Here is a 17981-nt window from a genome sequence, read left to right as displayed (position 1 = left end):
GGTACGATTTTTATCCTGCATTATATAACATGAGATGTTATGTAGACCTAAGGTGGCTACTGGTACTATAGTATGTTAATTTTACTACATATAAAGTATATGAAGAGATATTTTTATTTAGGTATTTTTATGGTTGTTAATTAATTTATCTTATTTAAAAAATCCACCAAAGATCTTCTTCCTACACCTAAGTAACCTATTCTGGGAATGAATAAAATCCCTTATCGTACTATATAACAACAAATTCTATTACGATAAATATTTTCAATCTTTTATTCTATAGTTCACATGTATTGATTGATTAACAATTAAGAAAAAACACTTACATTAGGCCCTCCGCACATTAGGCGACAGTGGCACGTCGATATTTCTTGAACTAGTCGACGTGAGCGAGGCGTGTAAGGCTCTGCGCACACTGGGCGATGCGGCCGCGTACACCATGGGGTTCAGAGCGGAGTTGGTGTAACCCAACCATGTGCACCACTCGAAGGCTGGGTCCCACACGCAGTCGCAAATTGAATCTGCAGAACATAATCATCATGTATTTTTGTCACAGAATAAATACCTACGTTTAAATGTTTTAAGTTTTTGGATCACCCACTTTGTTAAAATATTATAGTTATAGAAAGAAAATATAGTAATGATCTTGTTGTGACTTCTCACTACTCGCCAAGGAGAATTGTATGGACCAGTTTTTCTACACAACAGGATTAGAAAAGAGATATAATTTCTTACCAGCTGGCAACATGATGAAGAAAGGCGTCCAGCAGACGAGGAACAGCGCCATCAGCGTCGCGATGGTGCGGGTTGCGCGACGCTGCAGCAACATTATGCTGGTTCTAAAACAAATCTACTAATTAATACATGGGTACATACAACACAATACGACACATTTTTGTCTTTGGCTTTTAAATAGGAATGTATTAAAAAGACAAAAATACTTGAAAGTAGTAGAGCATTTGCATTTGAAGGTGGTAGAACCCTTTGTGGTTCGACTCCGGCGGCACCACCGCCACACCTATTTCTACCTAATAACAGCAGTGTAAGGCGCTGCTGTGTTCCGGTTTGAAGGGTGTGGTAAAGGAGACATACTTTTCCGAGGCGTTCCAGCTTAGTCCTGAGGGGTAGCGGCGCATTTGTGGCTGACCTCAGATGGGAATATCTAATCCTATCTGGGGTTGATTACAGATGTCTATGGGCGGCGGTAGCCTCTTACCATCAGGTGGACTGTATGCTCGTCTGATACTCCTATATTATAAAAAAAAGTAGTGCGACTCCGACGGCGTCACCACACCTTTTTTGAGCTAATAAACAGTATTAAACGCTGCTGTGCTCTAGTATGAAGGATGTGGTAAGAAAAACATAAGTACTTATCCAAGGCGTACTAATTTAGTCCTCTTAGATAGCAACGCAAATGTGGCCAGCATCAGGTAGGAATCTTACATGGGTTTGATTACAAGTGCGCATGGATGGCAGTAGCTACATAATGTACATTAGACTGCAAGCTTTTTACAATAGCTACATCAACGTTATAAAAACACAATAACGCATAATGTAAATACAAGGAACAAACATAACCTTTCTACACATGTTACTCGTCTCCACAAAATAAGTAATTCTTTTGTGGGTCAATGTATACGTTTTTATAATAAACTTTCCTCCGAAATCAGAAATTTGTCAATTAATATATTTAAAGCCATAATCAAAATCAAACTTAGTCGTAAAGCTTATTATAAAATTTCTGATTATAGATATTGACGATAAAACAGCTTGGGACTGATCAATAACAAAATTATTAATTAATTAAGAAAATGTCAAAGTGTAGCGTATCTTGCTGAACAAACTTCTTTTTTAGATAAATGTAAAGCAAGATACTGGAGCTAATGCTTTATTAATTAAATGTAAAAATGATGGCATTAAAAAAAGAGAATAATTATTATTAAAAAAAAAAGACAAACCCACTGAGTTTCTTACCGGATCTTCTCAGTAGAGGTCGCGTTCCGATCCGGTAGTAGTTTAAGAAAAATATTGAACCTGACAATTTGTAAGTGCCGTCGTTGGCCTATACAAAAAATAAATATAAAAAAAAAGAAACTTACAGTGAGGCGATGGGTTTAGTATACGATTTTGAAGAAGCATCAGGTTGGGTACTGTCTGGTAAGTTCAAGTGGCAGCCCCTTGGAGACATTGACCTGAAAATACCTATATTAAAATGGATAATAGAATAAAAATAAAAATGTACTGTTATAGATTTCGACATTATAGGCCCAAAATAAAATAAAATAAATATTTTACAAGATTTAATATTTAACGCAAGATAAAACTTCGATAGTTTGACATAATATCTTGAAAACAAAGGATGATTCACATTCCATTGCTTTTGAATTCAGATAAAATTGCAAAGTATTCCAAGCAGTGCAGCCAATTAAAAAGGTTATTCACAGTACCTATAACAAAAATAAAAATGAGCCTATCTATTCAGATTTCAAATAAACATATTGTATCTTACGTCGTTTTCACTTGATTGTCGACTGTTGGCGACGACGGAGAAGCACGACGTCCTTTACGCAGCGTGCACTGCCCCTGGGCAACAAGAATGAATTTGTTTTTACAGATCATGTCAATGAACTTTAAAATATAGGCAATGTCGTCCATTATACCTATGTAGTAATTAACTAGTATTAGGTAGTAGAAACACAAAATTACCATCCATTAAAAACGTAGCTTACGCCACGCCTCATAAATGAATCCAACGACACCCGATAATTATGTTAAAATCCGTCAAGACGTTTGGGCTGCAGGACGTGCGAGAGAATGAGAAATGCACGTGCACATGTATGGGCAACATGCACTTAAAAACATTACTCTTCACGTCGGGTAAAACTTAAAAATTTTAAATTGCGTCTAGGTAACAGGTATACAACAGAATAACTGTGGTATCTAGTTAGTTTATGGACAAACTGAAATTAAAACTACAAATATTAAAAAGAGACTTATTAGATTAATAAATTATTATCATTAATAAACACATCGCCTACCTCATGTGGCGGGCAGGGTGACCGGCCGCGGTGCGCTCGTATGGTAGGGGGCGCTGCGAGCGCGCGCAGGATGCGGCCATACAGGACCACCATCGCCACGGCGGGTAGGTAGAACGAGAATATTATGCTGCTGAATACATACCTGGAAATGATAATATAAATATTAACAAGGAATTTATGTGATCTTCAAAAAAGTTAACTTTAAGTTAACTTCTCAAAAGTTAACTGCTCTCTGAAAAGTGCATAAAAGTGAGGAATTCCCTATAAAGATCGATGACATTTTTTGTTTTTCGTAATCCAACTGTACACAAGATTCTGGAGGATTCCAGCAAAGGATGGAGACAGCACGTATATAAAACATATCGCAAAGGACACAAAAACATCATCTAAGCAATATTAGATATTGAAAAAAATAATTCGTAAGAATCTGTCGTCAATATTGAGGGAAATAAAAAACCTTTGATACACTTTTACACAGTGATAAAATTATCTTAATTCTTAGTCTTTTAATGTTAGTTACTAGCGTAATAACAATTTTGGTGAACCTTTGCCTGCAGACAGACAGTAGGATACAAATTTAATACTTAATTAACCACATGACCCATACCCAACATTAGTATTAACAGTGCACGCTTTAGCCGGCTGCCCCTCGTGCCAGTGCAGCGGCGACGGCACGAACGCAGTCGGGAGCGCGACTGCAGCGGCGACGGGCCACACGAGCGCAGCGTACATCCTCGCGCGGCGCCTGCGCTGCGCCCGGGCCAGCGGCGCAGTGATCGCGCAGCATCGCTCCCAACCCAACACGCAAATGGATAGGATGGATGCAGTACTGCATAAGACGTCTAGTGTACTCCAGCAGGCGCAGATGACGGTATCTGGAAGTATAAAATATTAGTGCTCATTGTCTTACCAACAAAAATAAAAAAAATGTTAGAATATATAATTTTACATATTTTTAATGTTCCTGTTTCAAATTCACAATTACGTTGTTGTTTACGTGTACATATTAGTTTCACGTAAAAAATATAAGCATTTATGATTTCAGGGTATCCAGGCTACATACTTATGATGTTTTTTCTTTTTTTCTAAGCAAACAATTGCACGTAGCATTCTGAATAAACTGTAGATATATCTGAGGCCTTAAGGTCATGAGGTAAGTGGTCTTTGCCATTCATGGACATCCATAATCAATCCCCAGTAAGATTAGAGTTTTACTGTAGACAACACTTTAACCACAGAATCGTTGTCTAAAAGTAAAGTTGGATTTACTCCTGTATCTATTTATAAATAACTTACTTAAACGAAACACGAAGAGATCTCTAGCGGAGGCAATCGGCATAACAAAGACGGCGACCAGCAGATCAGCTGCTGCGAGGCTAGCCAGTGGGTAGTGTGCGGGCGCTCGGCGCAGTCTCCGCAGCGCCATCAGCACTGCCAGGTTCCCCACCAACGTCGCGATGGTGATGGTCACCATCGCCGCAGCAGCTGCGCACCATCCGGTCGTGATCTGCCCTCGTGTTTGTAACGTGCTCACTGTTCTTGGGGATTTGGGTAAAATATCCAAGCTTACTATTTGAATGATTGAGGCATGATATTCACCGAATTCATTAATAATAGTAGGATGTAAAGTAAGTAGGAAGTATACGCTATACTATAATTCACTTAATATTGGTCCAATCTATGATATTGGCTATAAAGGATGCCATGTTCCCAGAAAAAAAAAAAATATCTTATAATATGCTTATAATTAAAAAAAATGTATTGCTGTATCGATAGAATAAATACATACATACAAATAAATACATACATTAAAACCACGCAAATTTCATTGGATTTGTGTTCGATATAATACCTTTTAATTTCATTATTTTATTTATTGTTGTATATAAAAGATAAAAGAGGTTATATAAAATAGGAGTATCTAAATACCTTAGTGATATTCTTATTATGATTTAACATATTTTGGTTAAAAACAATTTGAAAACCCACCTACTTGTTTAGCATTGAAGAACTTTCACTTTATTCCACTACTATTATTATGTACACGTTGGATTTCACTGCACATGATTTAAAAAACGATATTTCAATAAAGAACCTTGGAAGATTTATAACTGAGAATTATTTTTTGATATAATTAATGTGGGTATTTTGCAAAAGGCTGTGGGTATCTTGTATTAACACTCACGGTTCCGATCGACCATAAAAAGTTAAAATAAACATACGTAATAATTTTATTATATTTTACGTTTACGAAAAATATAATAAAGTTTATCCAATTTATAAAAAAATATACTTAGGTATTTTTCTTCAATTTCATGTAAATAATAATTTTGACATAAAAGGCTGAATACAATGAGTTGCATTAGGAAATGGATGTCGTCTGAAAAAAAAATTCATAAAAGCGCGCGAAAGATTATGTTATACCATATACGTGTAGAGTGAACTGCGTAGTAGAATAAAAATATAAAAAATATTTTTTATGAACTTAATCGGTAAGTTTTACGTACTTTTATTATTTATCGTATTTACTCTATCATTTTCAACACAGTTACTTACAATACGGTACGGTCAAAAATTATAAAACCGATTGAAAGGCGAATAGAAATGCAGCTATTTTTTATTATAAACTTTATAGAACCAAGTTATAGTACCGTTAATATTTACCTACTTGCCATCAACATATTTAATGTTTATTAAGGTCAAGGAAAAATAAAAAGAAAACGTATTTTAATTACTCCTTTATTGTCAATTACGGGGAAAATATTTAAAATTTCATTCTCCTCTAACTTCGAATCTTACAAAGAAATGCATTTCATAAAAATAATGATAAAAATGTATGTACAATGTTACATCTAGTTTATAACTATGTTGAATAGTTAAATTACAGGCTTCCCTAACTTACAACTAGAAGGCACGCTAGATCCTAGGATCCAATTCTTAACACAATATGTGCCCTTCTTTACAGTTTTTTCGAAAAATGTGCCAAACATCAGATTTTGATTACGCAGTGTTATTTTTTTCTAACATAAAAAATATTATTTAGGAAAATAAGTGGTTCTCAACCGTTACTAGCAAAAAATAATTATAATCAAGTTTTTATGGAATAATCAAGTTTTAATTGAATGCTAAAAATATTTGTATTTAAATCGTTTACTGAAGTAGAAAATATTTTTCTGTGAATTTAAAAATACAAAATGTTTAATAATAATTTCAATAATATTTCAAATATTAAACAATACGGTTTCATATAACACTGGGCAATCGTATTTACAATTTGTACTTCATTTACTTTAATATTCCGGCATTTAATTATTTAATTACAATAATATTTTTATTTAACAAGAATGCATTAAAGGAAGCACGCGTTTCTTACATTGTACCCTACTTAGTTACTAGTAATACACAATTATCACTAAAATTGTTGAAAACGGGTACCAATCGTAATAAAATTTACCTTTTTTAAAAAATAACGCAAAACCTGGCTCATTGGCACATAACGATGACACAAAACAAAAATACTTAACATTTAAACTACACCTGCACTAAACTATTACGAAGATCAATCCTCAGTTTAAATATTATATTAAAAATGATAAAAAATATTATTTACAATAATGTAGGCGCGGTTCTCACAAAACAAAAGTTATCTAGCACTTACGATAATATAATACAATGTTTTAAAATTGGAGATTTTTTAAAATTGAGCATAATGTGGTCCCAAGAGAATGTTCGTTAAAGCGATGATGGAATGATGAGATCTTACTGTACGATTCGTACATAACGTACTTAAACAAAGCGAGGTGACAATATAGGTACCCACTGCTTTGCACGGCAGTTTGCATGCCAAGTCCTTTTAGAACAGCTACAAAAAATATTTGAAAATAAGAATAATTTGTCACCTCTCTAATGTCACCTCTAAACAAAAGAAAACATGGAAGCATTCTTGGAATGATTGAAATATACGGAAGATATACGAAATCTCTAATGTCTTGAAATTTAAAACTAAGATTGTCGCCCGTTACTCATAGAAATTGAAACTAACACAACTGAACTGTAAAATAAAATCAAAGCTAAAAACGGAATGAACTAAGAAGTTAAAACCAGATTAAAAACCGGCGTCAATCTTAGTTTTTATAACTTAAGCCTTAACCTAACATTTTCTTAACGTAAAAATCTACATTACATTACAATGGATACGTGCTAAAGAATCACACATAAATAAATTCCGTTCACGTCTGTACGCAAAACAATCTCATAAGCGGATTACATATTTTCCCGTTAAAATTAATTATTTAAAACACAGTGTTATAAACAAGCAAATAAAAACATATTTAACAACACAACAATTATTGTAAAAGATGTTAAAAGTATGATTCCGGTGTATTTTAAACAAGCTTGTCTTACTTACAAATTACAATATTTTATTTTGCATTGACAATTAGTTGTAATAAAAAGTACATAATTGTACACAGTGCATGAATAAGAACAATCGTTAAAATCGAACTCGTTAAAATTTCGTTATTAAATTTATCGAGAAATACACCGAAACAGTTTGTCATGGGAGATTAGGTTCCATTAGTGCACTAGGTTACATCAAGTCATGGCTGTACAAATCAGTCTATATCTACGGCACACTAGCACCTTGAGATTTCTTTTCGCCGATCGTCCACACACTAACATTCATTATACTATTTGTCACACGTTCCGAACTTGGTTGGTGCACTACACAGCACCGTATTATAACTCAAAGTGCTTTCATTACTTTATCACCGATAAAGTAGCAAAAATATTTTCTATATTACCGTCAATTTCGTATTATGTTTAAACAAATTGAAGTAAATTGTTACTAGAAAAAACAATAAACTTCTAAAAAGTGGTCATCGCTTTTTGTTGTCGTTTCAAATCCAACGTTACTTAATATTTAGGTTTTTGGGGAACTTTAAAATGAAATATATTTTTTTCATTCACTTGATAAATGCGAGCTAGTTGAAAAATAAGAGTACCTGTTGTAAAATCCATAATTCTGTATACTTTTTAAGATTGTACGGATGATAATGGTCTTTAACAAACACGAATGATTAAAAATGGTCGGATTTTTTATTTTCCCGCTATGTTATTTTAGACTAAAACGAAAGGAATAAGGTTAAATCGTCCCAGCGAAGGTAATATCGAATTTAAAGACAGACTTTTTCTGAAAACTGTTAACCGTTCAAATACTAACATTCCATTTATTTTTAACGTTAATTGAATTTTACTTATGTTGCAACTTGGCTGACGCGCTAGCAGAACTGTTCTAAAATTATAAGACGGGATCGAAAATTAAATACATAAAGTATCGATAATTAGTGATTGTAAAATATTTAAAAGACTCTGAAGAGTATTTCCCAGTCAAACCTACTAAACCTGTGTTACACAGTGATGTAGGTAAAAAATAATTAGATTGTCAAATTTCTGCTATACTGCACAGTTCTAATTTTACAAACAAATCGAGCTAGGAAGCGAAGCTACTGAGAAATTGAATTCTTGAAGCTTTTTCATTCTTCACTCAACTGAAATAATTTCATTCATTTGTTCGCACGATATACGTATATAACTTCGCTAATATATAATTTGAATTCACGACAGCTATGTGCCAACAGTTATTCCAATTAACCATGCACTGTCCGTTCTAGTATTTTAATAAATTTATGTCAATAATATCCCTAACTGAAGCATACAAAGATTTGTAAACGACGATTTCTTGACACTGAACGCCAACACAAATGAAAATAGATACACTATTATGTGTCAGACACAATGTTATGCATCTAGCTAGACCTAGACTACCGATCTTTACTTCACTGTGTCACTCCCCTATATATAGATGGCTTCGGTACCCCCCTTGTTGGTCTGCTGTATGTCGTTGGGCGAGAGCGCGGCGCGGTCGGACCAGTCGGAGTGCGGGGACTGCGTGAGCGGCGTCTGCGGGGACGGCGTGGACCAGTGGTCCGGGGACTCCGGGGACGGCGTCGGGAACGTGTCGCCCATGCCCCAGCTGCCGTACAGACCTGGGGATAAAGCATTAATTAACACATTAGTATAAAGATTTCGCCGTTCACACACTTTTAAAAAAATAACCTGTATATGTATGCCTGTATATGTTAGTGATAAGAAACTTTACAAATAACTAAAAATGCCTTCAAAGACAAATTAGTTTATATTTGACATATTTTCTCAATCATACTCTTAATCTAAATACAATAGTATTATAATATATCTTTGGTCACATTCCAGGGCTCTTCAAATGAACAGTAGTTTGTTTCTATAAAGTTGAAGTAAGAAATTATCATGCAGACAATGTGATGGTAAGTCTTCAGTGATTAACAGCAAATAGCGTCCTGTCTAAAGATTGTTGAATAATCTTGTCTAAGTGACTCTCGTTTATTACACCGTTCAAATCGTAGCGGTAGAATCTCCGCAGTCGAATAACAAATGGTTCTATCATTAGACCACATACTGTTCGACATACCTGACATGATGTTGGTGATGGCAGGGTGGTGGTTATGCTGCTGCTGGCCGAGCGCGTTCGCGTGCATCACCGCTTGCAGCTGCGCGTTGTGCTGGTTGCTTGCACCTGAAATACACAAATAATAACTAATTAAGTAAAGAAATCTGGCAAATAATATGATCATTAGTAATTCTCAGGTTAGCTTTCTCATTTTGAACGGAAACAAACACTCAGTTAAAAAAAGGCACAGACAAAAAAGGCAAGACAGAGTAATCTTGTTTATCCCGATCACTGTCGGATTTATAGAAATGTAAAAATAATAATTATAGACTATGTTCCATATAAATTTTAACTCGTAAATAGATCACTCTTCAGGATTTTTCCTGCGAAAGGCTAGCGTATCACGATCTTGACTCATGGTATAGTCCGCGTAAAACTGCTAGTCCGCGATAGTAATGAATCGTTAGTTTTATTTATATACAGGTGTACATACTGAGGTGCGCGAGCGCGGAGTAGGCGGCGGCGTCGATCTGGTGCTGGTGCGACTGGCGCAGCGCCGCCATGTGCGCCGGCGACGTCGGCAGCGACGGCCGCGACTTGCCCGGCGACGGGGAACCTGGGACAACGTAAGCTTTCAATTACAAACATACTACTACATTGCAGCTTGAAACTTCTACGAATACTTACTGAGATTTATTTACTATTGTACAACAAGTTGTATGTAGTTAGCTGTATATTCAAAATATAATTAAATACCAATCACTATAATAAAGCAATAACAGCATTTATTGGGAATATATGAATTAAAAACTTAACAACATAGAATTGCAATTGAAATCCAATTAACTCTGTTTGATATTTAATAATAATTTTACCCTATTGTAAAATATTCTAAAATAGACTATGAGTCAAAAATACTTCAATTAGGTAATAGTTACTTGTATTAAAATTATGATACACGAATATTAACGTAGTTCATAAAAGACATAAAATTTAAAGTTGTATTTTTAACAATGCAAAGTTAATTAATATTTTTAATTGAATAGACTACGATAGGTTCTTATTACCAGCTAACTGATGCGCATAGTTTCGCTACGATGAAGCATAGTTAGCTTTTAAAAATCAAGTAACGTAGTAATCTTACCAATATACGCGTGCGGCGAGGTGGTGTGGTTGCTGTGCGTGGGCGAGTGGTTTGAGTAGGGTGGCGACAGCGACGCTCCCAGCGCCGCGCTGCCGAACTGGAGTGCCTGCCCTGTCTGAGAAAATAATACAACTATAAGTATGTTATACATAATAGTGTACATGTTATGAAATTTTATTGACAAGCAGTGCAGCAGAGAGCGCAGCTTACCTGATGAAGTGATATGGTAATGGACATCTGTAATCAACTGAATAGTGAAATTCTACCCGATACCACAAATGTGTTGTGATGAGATGAGGACTGAGTTTTATTCTTATCTATGTATCTCCTACTACTATCATAGAGATTAGAATACGGTAATGGATAAAAATTTATAAATCACAAGCAGGTAGACTTCAGGTAGCATAGTACTTCAGTAGTATCTTATCTGGAGGCTGCTTGCAAATATTGAAATTCCAGAAATCCAAAGTTTCTTACTATACTTTACTACCGTTCTGGCACTTGAGCTTGTCTTAAAGCTTATAACTAAGCAAATTGAGATTCCAGGAGACCAGATGTTTTCTAGCTTCCCCCTATCCGTAGTGTGTCGTGATATACATACATATGTTACCTTAACGCAGTCCTCGTAGCTGGGCGGCTGTTTGTGTTGCACGAGCTGCTCCATGCCCGCGAACTGCGCCATCGCGTTCGAGTACAGCGACGTCGCGTCGTACGGGGACGGCAGATCCTGGCCAATGGATGATTCGATCAATACTTCAGTTAATATTCACGAATTAAAACTCTACAGTAGGATGTGATAGTACAAACGTGTGTTATGTTTTAGAAGAATTAGAACAGAAATATTACCTATAAGTAGATTTAAATTAGGTGGAGATGGAGGGAAGGCATTGTGAAAAGGGACATGTTCATAGAGTCGATACTATTGTACGATATTATGTGATAAATTAATGACAAATTTATATTTATATGAATGTACTCATAAAGGAAGTTACAAAACGAAATTAATTTGAAAATAGGCGCCAGTCTACAAAACACAAGGATAATTTTTGGTAAGTGTTCGCACTTGAATAAAACTGAAAATTGAGCAATAAAAATTAATTAAAAAATAAATTACCTGTAAATTTTGAAGCGGTGACTCTACGGGACTCAAACTAAATCCCAAACTCTCGACACTTTGTGGCACTTCTTGCGCTACCTTTTTGTTGTTCTTTTTTACACTTGGTTTCCTATGAAATAAATAAATAACTTCAGTAAAACAGAATATAAAATAATCGAATAATTAATCAACTTAAAACCAGTGAAGTAAACCTTAAGGATATAAAACAATATTAAATAATTCCAATTTAAATTACACCTAGTGTCACCGTGTCTATGACTGACCTACGACTTTACTCCATTATAAAATATAATCGCCACTTAACATTGGATTGTATTGGCATAATGCATGTTTTCATAACATAAGTAGCGTCATACCAGTATAAATGACGTCGAGTTCTGTTCTACTTATTGTCTTTCGTACACAACACTATATCCTAACATCTCTACGTCGTCTAGGTTTAGAAACTTCAGCTTCTGCACGTCATTGCCCGTAAGCTGCAACCAAATACCTTTAAATGAAAGTTTAACAACATACCGTCGTATCTGTGAGTGTTGCAAGTTGTTGTTGTCGTAGGCCTGCTCCTGCGGGCTGTCGGGTCCGGCCTTGGCGCGGGACTTTTTCGGCTTGCCCTTCGTCGCGGTCGCGCTGATCACCGTCGGCTGGCTGATCAGCTGCGGGTGGGGGTTTGGAGACGCTGGAAGAGAATCACATATTAAAACCAGGTTAATATTAGACTTCCTAGTTTTGGATGTATTGATGTGATGTTTTCGAAGCAGTCATCATATTGATCTGACACACTAGGTTCCCTTTAATCCCTAGAAGGGTAGACATTTACTACAAATTTAATTTTCTGTTTTACGATTAATCTACCACTGACACTAACGAAACAAGAAACTATAGTGTAAGGCTCTAATACGCGTTCAAAATTATTCTTTGATGCTTGTCAGAAGACCTCAAGACATTACTCAAGGAAAAGCATTTTGAAGAATATATCCAAAAAAAAATCAAGAGCACCAAGAAACCGGTGATAGTTGACTATCAGTATAAAACAATATTTCAGAACTTAGAATACTTGACAAGACATACAATCTGCCCCGCGTGACTTAGCGATTTTACCCAATGCACTTGGACCCTGACTTCTTTTGATAATTTAGCAGAGTAACATACACATGAGATGATGATGCTGCGGCGGTCTCGGGCAGTGTTCGTCGAGTAGCCGCACGATGTCGTCGTGCATCCTCTCCTGCGCCACGTCCCGCGGCAGCCGGTCCATGTGGTCCGTGATCTCCCGGTTCGCCATTGCGTCCAGCAGCGCTCGACACGCGCCGTAGGAACCTTCTCGTGCGCCCAGGAATAACGGCGTTTCGTCCTGGAAAATACATTTTGATTATAACAACAGAACTTAATATAAGCTATAATACAAACAGCATGTTGTGTCTAATGATGATTTCTAAGTTAGTTTTAACAAAATCTTTACCTTACATAAATAAAGAACTAACAATCTGTGAGTATTTCAATAGCGATAGTGAATTATAAAAAAAAAATGTAATGTCAATGTAATGTTCATATCTTAAAAATGCTTTTTCGGGCCTTGGCGGGTTTTTCCGATTTTGGAAACACCGTCATATTACTTAATTACAGAATTATATATCAAGAACTTTAGCATACAGTACCTACTAACAGATAAATACAAGATCACAGGAAAAAAAGAAGTACAAGAAAATACAAGATTGGAAATATATTTTTTATGAAGTAAAATCAAGAAACACAAAAATTCACATCGCAATTCAAATAATAATATCCTACAGAACCACTTACCTTATCATCCTGCGCGTCTCTGTTAGCACCGTGCACGAGCAGCACGTTCACCGCGTCCACGTTGTTGACCGCGGCGGCCCAGTGCAGCGCCGTCTTGCCGCTGTTGTCCGCCGCGTTGATGTCTGCATCGGCGTTGATCAAATCCTCCACCATGCCTTCGATCGCCAATCTTGAGGAGGGAAGCGAATTGTTGAAGCTCGTAATATAGATCAAATGTGGTCTTTGATGAAAATATTACACAATTTATTAATATGTATTATATTATGTTGATGGTTTAAATGGTGGTAGCATTTGAAAATATTTAACTTAAAAAAGTATTTTAAGGAAATACCTAATATCTACATAAATATCGTTAAATATAGATAAGTACCATTTTTAAAATGAATTGCGTGTACAACACATTATTAGTAAGATGAATTCAATATGAACGTTAAAAACGAGTATAAAAAAGGAATTAATAAGCTCTGCAATCAGTATAATATTTTTTTAAGGATGGATCAAAATTGAAACAAGTAGTGAACGCCTTAATTTGTGAAAGCTGCAATAATTTACAAAAAAAAATAGCAACACGGGTCTTTCAGTTCCCTAAATAAAATTCTATACTATAGCATTCCCTCACCTCGCAGCCAATATCAACGGAGTGGTGCCATCGTGCATCCTGGCATTCAAGTTGGTGGCTCTATTCCGCAGCAGAATCTGGAAGACACCCATGGCATCAGCTGCCACCGCTGAATGTAGCGGTGTTCGTCCAGTGTTATCCTGGGAGTTGGCGTCAGCACCCGCGTCTAGAAGCCGCTTGGCTGCGTCCGCTCGGGCATATCTGGAAGAGAATAGTGATATTAGCGAAGAAGAAATAAAGTTGAAGTGTAAATAAATAAAGCCTCGTCCAAATTGGACATACTAACTTACATACATACATAGTGGACGAATACAGAATCTCCTTTTTTGAAGTTGGTCAAGAAACAACAGTGAACGAGAAGAGAGACCTTTTAGAAAATAAATATAAAATCTGTAGGGTGATAGAATCATAGAAGCCCTTGTGCTTCCATAGATTTTTCTGCCATGTACCAATATTCTCATGCACTGCTTTATTCTGATTTGAAGTGTGATAAAAAAATACTTAACACGAGGAATTTAACTTAGTTTTTTAGGAGAGCAACGGACATGTGCAGACTTTATCAATCTTCTTTGATTTTTTTTATAATCTAGAAGAATCCCAATAAACGTGTAATCCATCTAATTGTAAGCACCCAATGCCACCCATAAACAATATGGACATTTCTAACCAGCCTAAGATAATATTGGAGACCTACCTGAGTTTTGTAAAGTTACAGATTACCATAAGCAGTGAGCACTTATAGTTACAGTACTACCTACTCCAATTCCATAAAATAAACTCATTAACCACAAGAACTCACCTAGCAGCAAGATGCAAACTAGTCTCCCCAGTCTTATCCATAGCAGCGTTGAGCTGAGCCCCCTGTGCCACGAGCTCAGAGATGATATGAGCTGTCTGTTCGTCCTCCGCGTCGGAGCCGGTATCGAGGCCACCTCCGCGGATAGCTGCCACCATGAGGGGTGTCATGCCGAGAGGACCGCGCGCGTTCACGTCTACGTGGCTGTCGTGCTGGGGGAATAGCAGGTTAGTTATTAGTATTGAAATATTATCTCAATGATGGATAGGTGCTCTTAGCTTTAGACAACGTTAAGGCATAGTTAACGACGATTTTATATGAATTGCGCAGTTTGACTTCTCTAAAATTATAGCTTTGAGTGACTTCCCAAATAAAGTGTTCAACACAGTGTAGGTTTGATAATAAAATTTCATAGAAATGATATTAATTTTAAATAGTGTCCTAATAAATAGCAAAACAAATATTGTTTATGAAATATGATAAAGATTGGAAGTATGAAATATATGTAGATACTTACGATAGCAGGCGGCGTCATCATACTCGGTGGTACTCTGATATCGGCCGCATCCAGATGTTGTTGAGTCCAGACTCTGGGCTCGTGACTAGCTTCCTCATAATCCGTTATAGCGGTGTGGTCTGACGCGTAACCACCGGGAGCACCGTTCGCGTCTCCCGGACCTCGCGCCCTCTTCGCCCTGGGTGGCGCTGATCCATCGTCATCTTCATCAGACCAGTGAGGAGGACCTATATGACCGCCATTGATATCAACGTCAATACAGCCTATAGATCCCTTGTTCAGGTTCCGCATCTCCTGGCCATCGGGTCCTCGTCTTCTAGACCGTCTTCTCGTTGAAGAGTTGTTGCGGATGAAGCCCTCTGGGAACCAAGTGATGCCGGCAGCGCGTTTCCTTTGCGCGGTCACTAGTACTCCAATGAGAAGACCGGCTAGTAGAACTAAAATTACGCCAATGAAGACGTATTTGGAATTAGTTTGAGCATCTTTCTCGTCCGTATTTAGGACTCCCTTCACTTGGAAGATAGGGAAGTCAGGTGAAAGGGAATGCTTGGATGCTGTTGCTGCTAAGAACTCGGCCGCTTCACGAGCCGAGAAGAAGCACTCCGACCCAGCCGTTGTCGTACATTTCCTGTTATCGATCTCCAAGTAGACCTGAACTCCCGATTGACCTCTTTCAGTAAAGACAATGTGGTGTTTCTTGCCAAATTCCGTATCTTGTAGTCCCACATTTGTAGATCCTTTCCATGGGTACACCATATCGTTGCCTAAATGGTCCTTCTTTATTAGTACCGTTGTTCTCAGTTGATGGCCTAGGTCTCTCAGGAATGGTACAGAGTTTTCTTTGAAAGTTCTCATGTCCATGAGTAAGATGATTGATATGACACCCTCGGCTAGGTCAGGCGGTTCGTTCTCACAATCCAAACCGTCCCAGTTGCATTCAGCGTTGTTACAGCCGTAGTCGCAATGTCCATCCGCGTAGTGTTTCTGACAATACGCGTCGTATATTGGGTTGCACTTTTGCAATAACTTCTGACAATCTCGACCATCAAATAGACACGCTTGGGTGTTACAGACCTCATTGCACTCGCCGTTCATGAATACTTCCCAGCATTTTATAGGCGCTGTACAGTTTGCCCAAGGATTGATACCAAGAGAACAATCGTTGCCGTCGAAGTCACAAGCGTAGTTGTTGCATTCTTCATCACAATGATGGTCGCTTTGTTTTTCTTTACATCCACGTTTCACACATTGCTCCCTTTGGAAAGCTAAATCTAATTCCTGAGGTGTCAATCCAGGATTCTTTCCATAAACTCCACTAATGGGACCACCGTATCCACCTCTTGAATGCGGGTCGTGAATATCGCAAGTCTTTCCGGTCCATTGTCGCGGGCAGTAGCAGAGGAAGTCACCAGGTTTGTCTATGCACCGTGCTTCGGGATGCTTGCAAGGATTACTAAGACACTCGTTCATAGAATCTATCTCACAGTTGATACCCGACAAACCTGATGGACAATCGCAAACATAATCTCCGATCTCAGAGGTCCGACAATAACCGCCGTTTTGACAAGGGTTCGAGTCACACGCATAGCCAGAATACTCACAGTTCTTGCCGTAAAACCCATCCCCACACAAACATTCGTGACCACCCTGGATCGCTGTACAAATTCCTCCATTTTGACACGGCGAGTTCGCGCAGAAGTTAACTTTGGCATCACAATGTCTGCCCATGTACCCTGGCTTGCAGTTACAGTGGTAATCGTTGACTAGCTGCACACAGTCTTGCGTGCCGGGGTTCGAGCATGGGTTGGAGAGACATTCGTTGATATCTCCCTCACACCTGGGGCCGACGAACCCAGCCGGACACTTACACTCGAAGCCACCGACTTTGTCTATGCAAGTTCCGTTGTTATGGCAAGCGTCTTGCTTGCAATCGTTGACGTTGATCTCACAGATCTTGCCTAAAGTACCGAACGGACATGAGCAGGAGAAGTTGTCGATGAGATCGTGGCAAGTACCGCCGTTCTGGCACGGATTTGGCTGGCAGTCGTTAACGTTTAACTCGCAATTCTGACCCTGGAAGCCCTTGGCACACTGGCACTGGTACGTGCCGACCAGATCCTTGCAAACGGCGCCGTTTTGGCAGGGAGCGGATTCACACTCATTGATTTCCTTATGGCAGTAGGAGCCCGTGTAGCCGTCGAGGCAATGGCAGCGATGAGAGTTGCCGATGTCCTCACACGATCCGTTGTTACAAAGTTGCTTCAATTTTACACCTGAAAACAAATATTACGTTAGTTCTAAGTAATAAGAATGATTCATTATTTGAAAATGTGTTTATTTGTTTATTTATAATAAATATTAATTCAACAGATTTATGGTAATTTTTGGTCGAAGATTCATTCATTACTCTGTCCAAAGTTGAATAAAATTGAATTTTGAATACTACAGGGACAAAAACACAAG

At 37.6% G+C, this 17981-nt stretch overlaps 3 protein-coding genes across 4 annotated transcripts in view; 1 reads left to right on the top strand and 2 right to left on the bottom strand.

Moving 5' to 3' along the window:
* Positions 1-17981, top strand: part of LOC140746984 (uncharacterized) — a 181928-nt gene that overhangs the window by 39656 nt on the left and 124291 nt on the right. The gene's annotated exons all lie outside the window — the stretch shown is intronic.
* On the bottom strand, positions 321-5179 carry LOC140747115 (5-hydroxytryptamine receptor 1D). The gene is made up of 8 exons (XM_073079368.1): positions 5032-5179; positions 4335-4576; positions 3646-3913; positions 3039-3180; positions 2510-2583; positions 2100-2192; positions 736-839; positions 321-521 (listed from the first exon to the last, which is right to left on the bottom strand). Exons 1-8 carry the CDS (start codon positions 5040-5042, stop codon positions 328-330), a joined length of 1128 nt encoding a protein of 375 aa, XP_072935469.1. The 5' UTR covers positions 5043-5179; the 3' UTR covers positions 321-327.
* The window catches only part of N (neurogenic locus Notch protein), a 144167-nt gene continuing 131947 nt past the window's right edge, over positions 5762-17981 (bottom strand). Inside the window, exons 22-33 of one of the 2 annotated variants that reach the window (XM_073079177.1) lie at positions 15519-17791; positions 15005-15213; positions 14206-14406; positions 13587-13755; positions 12936-13137; positions 12303-12462; positions 11784-11895; positions 11271-11396; positions 10670-10784; positions 10019-10141; positions 9547-9651; positions 5762-9085 (exon numbers count right to left, since the gene is read on the bottom strand). In XM_073079177.1, coding sequence (XP_072935278.1) covers positions 8892-9085; positions 9547-9651; positions 10019-10141; positions 10670-10784; positions 11271-11396; positions 11784-11895; positions 12303-12462; positions 12936-13137; positions 13587-13755; positions 14206-14406; positions 15005-15213; positions 15519-17791 — 3989 coding nt within the window. In that variant the 3' untranslated portion in view covers positions 5762-8891. The remainder of the gene's footprint in view (positions 9086-9546; positions 9652-10018; positions 10142-10669; positions 10785-11270; positions 11397-11783; positions 11896-12302; positions 12463-12935; positions 13138-13586; positions 13756-14205; positions 14407-15004; positions 15214-15518; positions 17792-17981) is intronic. The other variant, XM_073079178.1, reaches the window with a different exon arrangement.

This window comes from Epargyreus clarus, unplaced genomic scaffold, assembly GCF_041222505.1.
Source record: "Epargyreus clarus isolate Ecla_fem2 unplaced genomic scaffold, WU_Ecla_fem_2.2 ptg000014l, whole genome shotgun sequence".
NCBI classification, from domain to species: Eukaryota; Metazoa; Arthropoda; class Insecta; order Lepidoptera; family Hesperiidae; genus Epargyreus; species Epargyreus clarus.
The sequence above is the reverse complement of the archived record's forward strand: the minus strand, read 5'-3'. Positions and strand labels throughout refer to the sequence as shown.

What these genes read in the sequence shown, in the direction of transcription:
- LOC140747115 (XM_073079368.1), bottom strand. An exon ending in CACCCTGCCCGCCACATGAG is followed by an intron (nt 2,584 to 3,038) that starts GTAGGCGATGTG and finishes CTTGTTGCCCAG; the next exon opens with GGGCAGTGCACGCTGCGTAA. An exon ending in CTTCATCATGTTGCCAGCTG is followed by an intron (nt 522 to 735) that starts GTAAGAAATTAT and finishes TATGTTCTGCAG; the next exon opens with ATTCAATTTGCGACTGCGTG.